The sequence below is a fragment of the Euprymna scolopes genome, chromosome 36 (genome assembly GCF_053919585.1).
Source record: "Euprymna scolopes isolate OS-2025 chromosome 36, ASM5391958v1, whole genome shotgun sequence".
Lineage (NCBI taxonomy): Eukaryota > Metazoa > Mollusca > Cephalopoda > Sepiida > Sepiolidae > Euprymna > Euprymna scolopes.
The window spans coordinates 97,001,566-97,017,603 of record NC_136517.1 but is presented as its reverse complement, the minus strand read 5'-3'; the positions used below and the strand labels follow the sequence as shown (position 1 = coordinate 97,017,603).

Sequence of the window (16,038 nt, the reverse complement as noted above, 5' to 3'; positions counted from 1 at the left end):
TATATATATATATAAATTATATATATATATATAAATTATATATATATATATAAATTATATATAAATTATATATATATATATATATAAATTATATATATATATAAATTATATATATATATATATAAATTATATATATATATATAAATTATATATATATATATATAAATTATATATATATATATAAATTATATATATATATATATAAATTATATATATATATATAAATTATATATATCTATATAAATTATATATATATGTATAAATTATATATATATATTATATATATATGTATAAATTATATATATATATCATATATATATAAATTATATATATATATTATATATAAATTATATATATATCATATATATATAAATTATATATATATATTATATATAAATTATATATATATTATATATATATAAATTATATATATATAAATTATATAAATTATATACATATAAATTTTATATATATATATATAAATAATATATATATAACTTATATATATATAACCTATATATATATAACTTATATAAATTATATATATATAAATTATATATATATAACTTATATATATATAAATTATATATATATAAATTATATATATATATATAATTTTTATATATATATTTATATATATAATTTATATGTATATATATAATTTACATATATATATACTTTATATATATATATAAACAATTTTATGTATATATTTTAAAAATATGTTATATATTTATTTATATATTTATTTTTAGGTATTTATATATTTATTTTTCATATATTTATCTATTAACATACACATATATTTATATATTGTAATATATTTATTTATATATTTGTTATGTATGTATTTTTCTTATATTTATCTATTGATATACTTATATATTTATATATTTTTATTTATATATTTTTTATACATTTATATATTTTATTTTTCGTATATTTATCTATTGATATACGTATATGTGTATATATTTTAATATATTTATATATATATTTATATATATTGTATTTATTTATTTATTTATTTTTATTATAGGGAGTTTTATTATATCCAGATGGAAAAATATGCTAAGCAAGCAATAGCTGAAGGATACAAAAATGCCGAAGACTTGATAGTGACAACTGACTCGGAATTATATAGGGTTCTAAACCTTCATTATAATCGAAACAATCAAATTGAGGTAAGATATTCCTCTTTTTCTATCTTTTCTGTTTCAGATTTAAAAAAGAAAAAATGATGTTTCTACATTGTTACACAAATGTGTCATCCTATCGTGTTATTAAAAAAAAATATCGTGTGGTTGGCGCGCGTAAGAAAGTTATGAATTTTAAGAGATAGGAGAGAGAAAACGTTAATAAAAGAAAAATAATGCCCCGTGCTGGGCGCGAATTAGCAAGAGTTAAGTTCGTAAGCGAACACGCTATTAATTGAACCAAAACGTCACAGATGTTATCACGTGGCAAATTTAGCTTTTAAAATTAAATAACGAATCGACCGCTAGCGCATGCGCGATTAACAAACAGCGTCGAAACCAAGATTTTTTTATTGACTCCCCTTCAAACAAAACAACATTTCTACATCAAATAATTGACGATTATTTCTAATTTTTCAATATTATGTGCCCGAGAGATCGCTCTTTCTAACGGTACCAGGTTCATTTGATGTGGATGCCAAAAGTTTTTAGCTGACACACAAATCCACACACACTTAAGACTTATATAATAAATTAACAGGATAATTATCCGAAATGCTTGCTTTCTATTGACAAATATTACCGGTCTCAAAATTTACGTAAAATCAGTCAGTAGATGTCTAATAAAAATAATAATAATAATAATAATAATAATAATAATAATAATAATAATAATAATAATATAATAATAATAATAGAAAATGAAATTACTTATTAATATCATCGTTTTTTAATGCCATTTTAAATCTCTATTTATGAAAACATATATTAAGGGAAGTCAAGTGGTGACGAAATTTATATTTAGGACGTTAATGGCGGCAAAATTCCGGCTACAGATAAAATTATAATTTAATAAATAAAAAAATATATATATTAACATTTTCATGAAAATAGTGTCCGTTATATTTTAAATATAGAACGGACCCAAAGTAAGATAAATTAATAAGTACTAATGAATACTGAGAAATATTGTGCTACATAGTTCAATACAAGTAATAAAATCACATTGTAAGAAACAATTTTGAATTTACTTCTTCAGACTAGCACTTCTTGGCAGACAATGTTGTTTTTCACTCGTTTTTTCGAATGTTCCTGTTTTATGTAAGAATTCGCTGACTTCTTTCTTCCATGACGAATCGCTGCACGTCGACATTATGAGTTTCTTTCTCACACCATAACAATGATCATGTATTATTATTATTATTATTATTATTATTATTATTATTGTGATATTTGAAAACGAGGCTAAATCACAAGGAAGTTAAGTCTCATGTTTTCTTCAGTGTTGCTAGATTGTCCCTTTTAAACCAAAGGTTTTGAATTTCGCCTTTTTAAAAGCAGTTTAGCTTTCAAAAATTGCATTTCGCCTTTTCAAAGCGTAACGTACGAACTAATTAAAGAAGAAATAAGCAGAATCTCTATCTCTATCTCTATCTCTACTATTATATAAAAGTTACTTTGTGTGTGTGTACGTGTGTGTGAGTTCCTCATATGTTCCGAAACGGCTGAGCCTATCTTTTACAGATTTCACATAAGCTAATTTATATGTCTAGCAGTGTTCTTAGATAGGTTTTGAACAGAACTTCATCAGATAATTATCGAAAATCGAAAAAAAAAATCCGATTTTAAAAATAGTCTTTCTTCTCTTATTGATAAAAAGAATTTTTATAGGGAAATATTTTACGTTACACATGTAAAATATTCCTCTGTAAAAATTCTCCTTTTTTATCTATAAGAGAAGAAAGACTATATTTAAGATCGTCAAGCCCAAATATCAGCTGACGTTGTATTGTAAACAAACACAGACGGAATTTGATGGACGACATTATCATTATTATTTTTTAATGTTCTTTTTTTATATTGCGAATTAGTTCACCAGGCAAATTATTCCTCATAATATATAATAATAAACAGAGGATTGATCGTATAATAATACATACGCGATCTGCATAAATTAAAATATATTTAAGCGTATTGTACGCCCGGGCAATGCCGGGCGGCCAGCTAGTATTGTATAAATAAATAAAGAGATGGAGAAACATGGAAAGAATTAATTGGTTCTCAGACTCTATTTTTGTACTCATTAGGAGTTCTCACACGGGTCATCATTAGCGATTTCTCGCTGATAACAACCGGTGGTGTTCCCTGGTGTTTGGGTGACTACAAGTCTCCTTAGATTTCCAGTGCTTCCCACCTCTTTTTAACGTTTTCAAATGAATTTGCGTTAGCGCAACAGCCGCTTGCCATTGACTTCTAATAGCAATGAGCATTGGTTATCATTGGAATTCGAGTGATAGTATGTACTTCTCGAACTCATAGAGTGCAGGGATAGCAAGTGTTTTCTCTCCTCGGTCTTTCCATCCTCCATGCTTATGACTGTGTAGCAACAAATTACTGCTTATTCAAAAGCGAAATTCTTAATGAAAAGCGAATTGCGCTTTTGAATATAAGCGTTGTTTCCTGAAGAGGTCTCTAGTCACTGAAAACTAGAAGGCCAAAACATGCTCATGACAGTGTAGCAACAACTTACTGCTTATGTAAAGACAAATTGAAAATGTAACTTCCGTATTGAGCACTCTTGTATTAACTTCGTTATATTTCACTGGTTACCCTACCTTTGAAAAATAGTAACCTCAAATTATATATATATATATATATATATATATATATATATATATATATATATATATATATATATATATATATATATAAAGTAATGTGATTGATAATTTAAAATTTAAAAATCAAATTTTAATTAAATTAAAAATCCGTTTCATAAGAAGGAACAACAAAATCAATTTATATATATATATATATATATATATATATATATATATATATATATATATATATATATACACGCACATATATATATACATATATATTATATATATATATATACATATATATGTATACACGCACATATATATATATACATATATACATATATATATACACATACATATATACACATATGTATAAGTATATACATACATATACATATATATACATATATATATACATATACATATATATACATATATATATATACATATACATGTATATATATACATATATACATATATATACACATATATGCATATACATATGTATATATATATACACATATATATACATATATATAATGTATGTATCTACATAAGGTTTATGTAGATGTTTTCAGCATTTACTTCGATAGTGCTTGATACCTAAGTAAAGCTAGACTGTAAGTTTTGAAAATACATATTAAGCTACACAGAATTTTTCGCGTTTCAGCAATAGCCTTATTGATATTATCGATGATGAAACGCGGGAAATTCAGTGTAGCTTAATTGCCGTATAGTTTTTCAAAACTTTCCCTCTATATATCTGCATATATATTTTGATGACAAATATAAATAATAATAAACTCATGTCTTGCTTAAAATCTTAAGTTTCTATTGTTTATTCAAATTAAAATAAGTCAAATGTGTTCTGTTAAAAAAAAAAACATATTGGCGGGAATTGAAAGTCAATAAAAATGGCGGCCAAAAGGAAAAGAGGATGAAAATGTATAAATCAATACGAGTTCATAAATAACCAGTGTCAGCTGAAAATGTTTCCTCTTCTCTATGAAACGGAAGGAAGTAATTCGATCATCCATTTCGAAAGTTCATGGCGTTGTTTCAATTAGTAGATTAGTTTTAATTTCCTTCTCAATCGAGATGAAAAACTTTTCCCACTAAAACAAAAATTCATTTTTTTCGTTTTCTGCTTCTTCTCACGCCATCTTGTTGTCTGTCTCTTCTTTGTATCTTCCCGTCTTCCCATTTGTTCCTGGGGAGGCACTGTTATCGTCCTTCGTCTAAAAGGGGATATCAAGGCGGATGCTGCGTATCTCCGTATGTATCTCGGACCGCCCCCCCTCTCTCTCTCTCTTTGCGCGCGCCTTCACTCGTGTTGACTGCCTCATTAGGTACACCCACTGGAGCGTATCTCACTGGCGGTGTCTACTGCGCTGAGCACGGACACATCTAGCCCCTCAAAGTTATAACAGTTCACGGCGTATTTTCTTTTCTATGCGCACTGCTATCACGTCCATCATGCTTTTATTTCGCACCCCTCTCCCTTTCCGAAACAAATTATTATTAAAAATGCATTATAAAGTGACTTATTACCTCTAGGGAAATCTCCATAAAAGCAAGTATTAGAAACCTGGTTGTAAACGACGGAAAACATTTTAGCTAATTGTGTGAAGTTCATTCTTAAAAAAAATCCTACAAACCAGTTCTTAACAATAAAAGAAAGAAACAAATCCGAATTAAAATTAAAGTTTTTTGTTTTTTTTTCAAAATCCATTATTTTTACTCAGGCCTGTTCTTTTGAATTATGCGTGATATTTTGCAGCCCCTACCCCCTCCCCACTTCAAAATAAAACATTTTCCAATTTATCGATTTTAAAGTTCAGAGTTGAGTGGGGTTTTTTTTGACATAGGAGTCACCACTTATCAAGGCCCGGAGGCCACTCGAGGATAAGCGTTATAGAGTGTACAGTAGTCAATGGGATAATAATGTAGTTATCTTCAGTAATGGAAATTTTATAAATTGGATTACCTAAGGAGGCGGTTCATCAAGAATTTGTTTATGTTGGACTTGGAGATAACCAAGTTGTAGTCAGCTGGGAAGTAGGCAAATGGAAGAGAGTTCCAAAGACGTGCAGTTCTAAGAAAGAAGTTTTGTTAATGAAATATACGTTTTGATTTAGGCACAATCAAAGAGTGGTGAAAATTATTGACAATGGTTTCAGCTAGACGGGTGTTTTTCGTGAAAGATTGGCGAGGGGGGGCAGAAATTGAAACAATTAAATATGGAAACGAAGACGACAAAACATGAATTAACAAACGGAATATATTTACATAACAACAATTTTATAGAGATGCAAAATATACTTTGAAACACAAAAATTTGTTGAAGTTTTAAAGTTCTTGAATAACAATTGCTTATGAAAATAAAATCGTACGAATACTAAATATAATAAAATCCTTCTTTGAATTACATTGACCAAAATATGTTGAGAAGTTTTAAAATTCTTGAATAAGGAATAGACAAAAGCGCCAGAATGTTCCTTAGAAAGTTCTGTTGTGTGTGTGTGTGTGTGTGTGTGTGTGTGTGTGAGAGAGAGAGAGAGAGAGAGAGAGAGAGAGAGAGAGAGAGAGAGAGAGAGAGAGAGAGAGAGAGTTTATCTTCTAAGAGGTTGAGTTTATTGGAGATGTTCCTGAGCGCAATTGCGCGTATGCAAATACCGAGTAGTGTGCGAAATAACGTCACGGTAAGAAAAAAGGTTGATTTATTTAATTCATGTTTAATCTAATTTATTAAGGGCTGACAACAGTTACGTTTAAAACCAGAAATAATCTTATTTATTTAAACAATGCAAGTTATTCCCCTTTTAATCCATGAGAATTACTTCGCGTTTAATTTTCATAGACCAAGATGGATGTATTTTATGCCTTCGTAAATCCAACATGTGGCCACTTTCGTAACAAGTTAAAATATTCGGTGTATCTTCAGTAGTACGTGACTAATCCCTCAGCCTGGCAATATGTTTTGAGCGGACAACGCCGGGTGTATGCAGCTAGTATGTATATAAATAGACAGATATATAGAGAGGTGTATGTAAATAAATGTTGACATTTTTTTTTCGAACTAAATGTAAGATTAATATGCGATACAATTTGGATTATGTGTGATTGTTGGTCGTAAAGTTTAACTAATTTTATTATTCACGCAAATCACCGACTTATGGGGTTTCTCTTTCTGCGTCCGGTCTGTACACTGACTGCTGAGGGATCAATGACGGGGCTCCAGTAACAGAAGTAAAAAGGTCAAAGCCTGATTCAGTAGGGGCACTGCGTATCCTAAGTAGAATTACAGGTTCGTTTCGAACATTACCTTTTAATGTACGACGTATTAGGTGCCTTAAATAAGTTTCTATAATTTTTGTACAGGTATTTAAAATTGTCGTAGACTCTTGAACACTCAGTATGTTATTCTATACATACTGAGATGACAGACCAATTTTTATGATTTCAGGTTCAAATAAACAGCTACGCCAGGGATTGGAATACACTCTGCTAATGCTTGATTGTCACAACTGGTAAATTTCAAAAATGCAATCTGGACGTGAGGACATTTTAGAGGAACGATATGCAATAAAATTCTGCTTTAAACTTGGAAAAAATACCACAGACACGTATGGAATGCTTCAAACTGCTTTTGCACCATCTTGCATGAATCGAGCATCAGTTTTTGAGTGACATAAGAGATCCAAGGAAAACAGAGAGTCTCAGAGGGATGATAAAAGGTGTGGGAGAAGTAAGAAAATCAGAATACTAGAGTTGATTGGCCAAATAAAGAATTTCATGGATAAAGACTGTCGTGTGTCTATTAGATACAATAAGTGCACAGTTTAATATTGGTGTGAGAATTGTACGCACAATTATTTGTGAGAAACTGAATATACCGAAGATTGGCGCAAAGTTTGTCCCAAGGATGCCCAGAAAAGATCACCGACCATTTGACCATGATGGGCATCAACACAGTTCCGCACTCTTCTTATAGTCCAGACCTTGCTCCCTGGGACTTTTGATTATTCCCGCAACTCAAGGAAAACTTTAGAGGTTGTCGTTATGAGACAATTGGGGAGATGAAAGAAGTTGTGATGAGGGTCATTGACACGCTCACAAAAGAGGACTTCAATGGGGTCTTGCAGAAGTTGTTGGAAGGGTAAAACAAGTGCATTGCAGCCGGAGGAGATTATTTAGAAGGGTACTAGAGTTTCATATGTGTACTATCAATAAAAGTGTGCATACGAAACGAGTCTGGACACTTATTGAAGGCACTTCGTACTGTTGAAATTACTCACAGACCTATTCTAAAAGGTGGTACCTGTACTCTACAAAACTCCCCCAAAAGGTAGTCTTTATCGGAGATAAATTCGTGTCATACTATAGACGACGAACAGAGATCTCAGATCAATTGATATTCTTTTTCGATTAACAAACCGATTGATTTTTTTTACTCATTCTCAACCCACAAAAGGGATATTGCCAGTTGTTTGTAAGAGGCTACTATTTGGGATCATGCCTAGCACGGGACGGAGGGGAGTTGAGCAACGAACTGTTTGTTCACATTACATTTAAACTTCTGTATATCAGTACAGTCAGAGAAGCGGTAAATAGGGAAAAATTCTAAAGTCTAGCAGTCCGAAAGAAGAAATTATTCAGATAGAAGGGTTTTTTTTTTTAATATGAGAGTCATTACTTATACAGGCCCGGAGCCACTCGAGGGTTATTGCGTGTACAGTAATCAATAGGAAAATATCGTAGTAATCGTTAGTAATGGAGATTTGATAAATTGGATTACTTAAGGGGGCGGTTTGTTAGGAATTTGTTTATGTTGAACTTGAAGACATCTTGCATTTCTAAGAAAGAAGCTTTGTTCATGGAATCTACGTTTTGATTTAGGGACAGATAAATAGTTGGGCAAATAATTGACAGTGGTTTCAGCTAGACGAGTGTTTTTCGTGATTGGCGAGGGGGGCAGGGATTGGAGCTCAGACGAGCACTTGCCATGAAAATAACGAAAAAACAAAGACAGGCTCGCAACGTCTCTTCTGTGGGAAAGAGGTTGCAGGGAAGAGAAAAGGGTATCCCGCTACTAAGCAACGAAGTCTATTTTGTACTCTGTCAAGGCATGATAAGCTGTTTTTAGCAGCTCCAGCCTAGATGTGGCAGCAGTACTTCATCCTTGAACGTACTTGGCTTTTATATAGATAGAGAATTGCATGAGCAATGAGATATCTACTTGTGCTGTAGAAGGATCGGGTTAGGGTTAGCGGTAGAAGGATCGGGTTAGGGTTAGCGGTAGAAGGATCTCACCATTTTTCCAGCAATAAAAGCATGGGATTTTGCAGCTTGTTGGGTTAGTTGGGAGTGTATATGTCGAAGGGGCACAAGTGACATGAGTTCATCAGAAAACATTCTATTAAAGAACATGTAAAACAAGTTTAGAGATGCAATACTGCGACGATGGGACAGAGGTTGGGGTTTGATTGATAGTGCGACATCTATTAGATTCGAGACACTTTTTGGGTCCCATCTCAGAGAGAGAGACTAGTGGTAGATGCACTTGCTCAGATATGGCAACAATACCCCATGCATGGGCGAATAGTGACTTTGTAAAGATATACAATGCTATATCGTGTAAGTAATTTTCTAACACGGTAGAAGGAGCCCATCTTTTTACAGTAGTTTTATTTTTTTTTAAAAAAACTTTTATTCAAACCAAACAAAGTATCTTGCTGCCCAACTCTTCACTATGTTGACTTCTATTAATCTGGCTTCTACCACATTGGCCCTTTCAGTAATCTTGTTTAGGGTCACCAAAGTAAAAAAAAGAAGACAGCATGGTATATTTGTAACGAAAGGGTCCGGGTTAAGGTTCCTATACGCGATAGTTATAAACACGAATTGCCAGGGTAAATATTTTATAGAAAATGCATCTACTTCGACCTTCAGCGTGACAGACAGACAGACCAACAGACCGATCGACTGACGGATCGAACTTCTTATTTACATGCCTGGACGCATTAAAAGTTTAGTTCTAACTTCACTGATTTTCTGAAAAGTTTTGTTCAATCTTTACAAGTTATCCTTCCATTTTGGAAAAGGAAGGACTATTTTAATGCCAGAATTGGTCTTTATATCCTGAAAAGTCTTTATTTTCTATTCTTTTTTTTTTGTTCAAGATTCTTTTAGTATTTTTACCCCTCCTCTTTAATTGCGCGGTTCTTTCAAATTTCTTTTTTGATATTTTTGTTTCCTTTTCAGTAATTGTTTGGTTTATTATATAAAAAAAAAAACAAGAATTAGTAACAATATCTTCCCTTTTTCGTTGTTGTTTTTCTTTTTTCTTTTTCTTTTAAAAATCTATAATTATTAGATTACATTAGCGTTTCGCTATTTTTTGTTTGCTTTCTTGTCAAAAGGCATTTCCTTGCGCTGTAAGCATCCCCCCTCTCATTCCTCCCACTGTGTTCTTGATCGGAAGAATCGGCTCTGTTCGTCTTGGTTCTTGATTCTTCAGCTAATGCCAATTTATTCTTCTCTCCGCTGACCCTGGGTTGTCCATTGAATGCGCTTTGCTGTTTGTCTAGTGGCCAACATCAAAAACCTATTAACAAATCACCCCCTTTCCCCCAAGGGAAATTCACTTAATTTCAAATCCAGACAGATCAGCTCGAATTGTCATTTTTTTTTTTTTGCCTTTAGAATATCACCTTTTATCATGGATATAGTATCTTTTAGATTCGCCTTTCTTTTTTTCTTTCTTTATTTCGTTCTTTCTTGTTTTCGTTTTTGCTCTCCTTTTTCTTTTTCTTCTTGTTTTTTTCGTCTTTTCTTCTTCTTTCTTCTATTCTTCTTTCTTTTATTCTATTTTCTTTTTTTTCGCATGTTCTTCTTTTTCTTCTACTTCTTTGTTTTCTCATTTTCTTTGTTCTTTTCATTTCCTCATTCTTTTTCTTTTTTTCTTCTTCTTTCTGCATTGTTTCTATCTTTATTTGTCTTTTCAATTTTTCATTCATTTTTTCTTTCCTTTTCTGTTTCTTTATTTCGCATTCTTCTTCCTTCTCGTTTTCCCAGTCTACCTTTTTTTTCTGCTTCTTCCTCCCATTTCTTTGTTTTTCTTTTTCTTTTTCGTTTTTTCATCATTCATTTCTTAATTTTATTTCATCTTTTCATTCTCCTTTTTCTTATTCATTTCAATATTCTTTCTTCTTCTTCTTCTTCTTCTTCTTCTTTTTCTTCTTCTTCTTATTTCTTTCCTATTGTTAGTATTCGCCATTTTCCTTTTTCTTTCTTATTCCACCTCCTTCCTCCACCTTTACCTAATTCTCTTACTCCTCCCTTTTCTCCATTCTTCCAGCATATTAGTTTCCTCTTTTTCTTTCCTCGTTGATCATATTTATCCTCTTCCTCTATCGCTTTCTAACATCTTTTTCTTCTTCTTTACTAATTTTCTCTCCTCCTTCTAGTCTTACTCCGCTTCAGCTTTTTTTCTTTTTTTTTCTCTCTCTCGCGCCTTTCACCACTCTCTTATTTCTTCTACTCTTTCGCTCTCACTTTTCTCCTTCTCCTTCCTACTCCTGCCCCTATTTGCTTATTCATGTTCACTCTTCCTCTTTATTCCCCCTACCTCTCACCGTTCCCCTTTCTCTTTCTATCCCCACCTTCTCTCCTCGTTAATGCACCACGCTCACTCCTCCCTTCTCTATTTCTTTATTTTTCATCGTTGTAGCGTTATTTCTAAATGTTTGTAATGTAAATCCTTATGGGATATAACACTGTGAGCTTTGACCACCACGTCTCTCCGTGAGAGTTAGGGAGAGATGGGGGAAAAAGAGGAAAGAACAAGAAAGAGAGAGGAGAGAGAGCGATCGAGAGAGAGAGAGAGCGATAGAGAGAGAGAGAGAGAGAGAGAGAGAGAGAGAGAGAGAGAGAGAGAGAGAGAGAGAGAACTGCCTCCTCCCACCACCCACTTGCTCTTCTGCTTTGAATAACATGGCCGACGCATCCCTGGAACGTTTTAACAGTGTGATAATGGGATTTTTGAAGTGTCAATCTTTGTTATTGTTTCTATGGCTCCCCAAAGAAATTGCATATGTGACAAAAGCCACAAACCTTCACACAAATTCAACAGGAATTTTCCTTTTGCATTTATATATTTTTTTCTCATCTTTATGTTCTCAACATCTTCGCATTCAATCACTCCATGTTTTTTTTTATAGCATTACAACTTAATGCGTTTTGATAACATATCAGTTTTATGCGAATCAACCCGTCAGGAAATATGCAATTTTTGAACGATTTAAATACAAGACTAAAACTAAACAAACAAAAAAATGTTTTTCTTCCACACTTTTTTTTTAATAACAAATTTACATTTTTAATGTTTCGATTCGTTTCAGTGAATCTCACTAAGTAGTATGTTTAATATTTAGAAATAGTTTAATAAAAATTATTATATAAATAGTTCTATCAAAATTATTATGCTGGATATTTCAAAATAGTTTTATTAAAATTATCATATAAAAATGGCGTCTTATTTTACCTGAATTTATCATGTTAAACTTTTTAAAAATGACGAATAGTTTTTTACAAAATAATTACATTATTTAAAAATTTTTAAAATGGTTTTATCAAAATTATTATGTTAATTATTTTTAAATGGCTTTATCAAAAATATTACGTTAAATATTTTAAAATATTTTTATCAAAATCATTATGCTAAACATTTTTAAATGCTTTTATCAAAATTATAATGACAAATCTTTAACAATGGTTCTATCAAAATTATTCTGTTAAATGTTTGAAAATATTTTTATCAGAATTATTATGTAAAATATTATATAATGGTTTCGTAAAATTATTTTGTTAAATTTTTTTAAAATGGTTTCATATAAATTATTTTGTAAAAATTTAAAAAAATATTTAAAAAACTATTATGTTAAATTATTTAAAATGCTTTTATCAAAATTATGTTAAATAATATATTTTTATCAAAATTATTATACAAAATATTTTAAAATGTTTTTATCAAAATTATAATGTTTAAAATTTTTTAATAGTTTTATGCAAATTATTATGTCAAACATTTTTAAATGGTTTAATCCAAATTATGATTTTTAATATTTTAAAATTATTTAATCCAAACTAGTATGTTAAATATTTTAAAATGGTTTTATAAAAATTATCCTGTTAAATAGTTTAACATGCTTTTTTAAAAAATATTGTTAAATATTTTAAAATGGTTTAATCAAAATGATTGTTAAAATTTTTAAAATGATGAATTGTTTCATCGATATTATAAAATTTTGTTGCGACCTTTGTTATAAGGTGCGACCAAATGAGTATAATATTATCTTTTCGATGCGATATGAGAGTTTTATTATAGATCACACACACACACACACACACACACACACACACACACACACACACACACACACACACACACACACGCATATATTGATTACTTATTGATTATATACTAGTGATCATATGAATATATTAAAAAATAATGTTATCAGAGTAAATCTTCAACAAAGCAAAACTTATCAAGATAAGAAAAGCTCAATACAATTAAGATAAGAAAACAATAAAATTAAAATGGAAGATGAGGAATAAAAATGATATACAACTTTATTATAGCCTCAGAAAAAAACAAGGAAAATTTAAGGGGAAAATCAAGGGGAAAACCCCCTATTTACTCTTATATGTTGTACCTATTTTTAATTATTATTCACCGTTTTATCAAATTCGTTCATTCTCATTTCATACCTAAATGTCATTAAGCCATTTCTTTCTGTATTTGTATTTTTGTATAATTCTGGGCCTTGTCCTCTTCTGATAGAAAGCATTTAACTACAAAATGCCATGGTCTTAGCAAGTTTTTCTTAATTTTTCTCTTAATTTTTCTGTATTGTTTTGCTAATGCAATAAAGTTATATATAATTTGTATTCCTTATCTTTCATTTTAATATTATGAATATACTAGCCTGGGTGCCCGGCGTTTGGAGGTGTGTCTTGAGCAAAAAAAAAAAAACAAACAAACAAAAAAACTATAAAAAAAAACAAACAAAAAAAAACAAAAGAAAAAAAAGCAACAACAACAACAACAACAACAACAACAACAACAAAACAGGTAGTAAGCAGACAGGCTCGAACCCGTACCGCCAAGGAGGAAAACAATGTGAAAAAAGTAACGTCTTTACTGTTGCATCCATCGCCAAACCGGAAGTGACGAATGTTTAAATTAAGCCTAGTCAATCGAAAAGAGGGGCTGGTTTTCGAAAATGTCGGCGAAAAAAGCGACCCCTCCTTGTAGAAAAGTACTCCATTGAGGGTGAAGGAAAATATTTTTCGCCAATTTTTCGATATTTGACGTCCGAAGTGTCGAGCTTCAAAACAATACTGATCTTGTGAAATCTGTCCCCTCTGTCGAAAGTTTTAGGCAGACATACATACATACATACATACATACATACATACATACATACATACATTTAAACAGACAGGTGAGATTTATATTATAGGAGATTATTACTACTTATAAATTATATAAATAAAATTTATATATTATTTATGGATTATATAATATAATATTTGTTGATTATATAAATCTATTATTAATAAATCAAATAATATATTATATATATCAATGATTATATAAACATATCAATTATATATATATATATATATATATATATATATATGACTACTTCATTTAATCACATAAATTAATATATGAAAGTATAAATTTATGCGTAAACGTTAAGTATTTACTTCGACAGTGCTCAATACATCGGTACATAGGTAGTAAGTTATAAAATATATATAGCAATTAAGCTATACAGAATATTCCGCGTTTGCTTATGCCTGATGATTCCTAGCGTGGATGAAACGCGGAATATTCTGAGTCGCTTAATTGCCATATATATTTTATAACTTATATATATATATATATATATATATATATATATATATATATATATATATATAATAAGTAGATTGTAGTTTGCTTGAAGTATTGTTGAAGAAAATTATAAGGAAAAATTAAAAGCCAAGAACAATGCGAGATTTTTTTTTATATAGAGTAAAATTAAATGAAAACAATTTCTTTTTGTTGTTGTTTGTTTTTTCTTTTTCACACAAATTTTAACTCTAAACAACAGTAAATTTTTTTTCCTGTTGCTTTCTTTTGTTTTGTTATAACACCATTGAAAACAACAGGAAAAAAATTTTACTCTATATAAAAAAAAATCTCGCATTGTTCTTGGCTTTTAATTTTACCTTATAATATATATATATATATATATATATATATATATATATATATACGTAATACGAGCAGTCGGCGGTGTTGCCCGGTCGTAAAATACGTTTAAATATGATATTTGAATTTAAGCAGGTTCATATTTATTATTAGAGAATCAATTCTGTATTGATTAATTTATTGCATCCAATATATAATAGTTATTTCAGAAGTGGAAAACATAACTTCAGTGTCATCCGCTACAATCGAAACTAAAGCATCCATCTATCCAACGTTATTCGCTTCCATCTAGGCTGACACCACATACTTTTCAAAACCTTACAAATTCGCCGACATAAATGTATATCTGCGCATGAGTAAAGTATAAACATAAGTTCGATTTACGCTGGCCAGGTTCCAGTTTTTCAATTTTGACTCCTAAGCAGCTTTTTCTAGAGAAAAAATACATCGAATGGTCTGAATGGTCCATATACTAAATTTCGAATCTGGTGACAAAAAGTTGACAGAGTAGTTTGGTAGAGACCGTTCTACACACAAACCACACATCTACTTAAGATCACACACACACATATATATATATGTTATACAAATATATTATCTATATATTATTGATTATATATTTATTTATTATTTTTTAAAACAGTAATCTACGTACACGAGTGTTTTAAGGTTTTTACCTCTCATCAGCGTAGTTTAACTGTTTCTAGAGATCGAACCCTAGACCATGTTTACCACAGTCCGGTGCCTTAACCGTTAGGCCATAATCCCTAGATTAATTATACTGTTTATTTTTATCGCTTATAAATTTAGATTTTGTTATTGTTGTTATTTTTCAAGCGATACATACGGTTAATATTGGAGCCGCCTCGGAGCTCATTTTTTAATTTACTTAGAAAGTCGCCCTTTTTAATTTGGACGTATATAACATTTTTATTTATTTATTATTTTTTAAAACAGTTTCATTGAT

At 30.1% G+C, this 16,038-nt stretch overlaps 1 protein-coding gene across 1 annotated transcript in view; it reads left to right on the top strand.

The window, feature by feature from the left end:
* Positions 1-16,038, top strand: part of LOC145260694 (prospero homeobox protein 1-like) — a 164,153-nt gene that overhangs the window by 133,704 nt on the left and 14,411 nt on the right. The window contains exon 4 of the mRNA XM_080119095.1: positions 1,040-1,184. Coding sequence (XP_079975221.1) covers positions 1,040-1,184 — 145 coding nt within the window. The remainder of the gene's footprint in view (positions 1-1,039; positions 1,185-16,038) is intronic.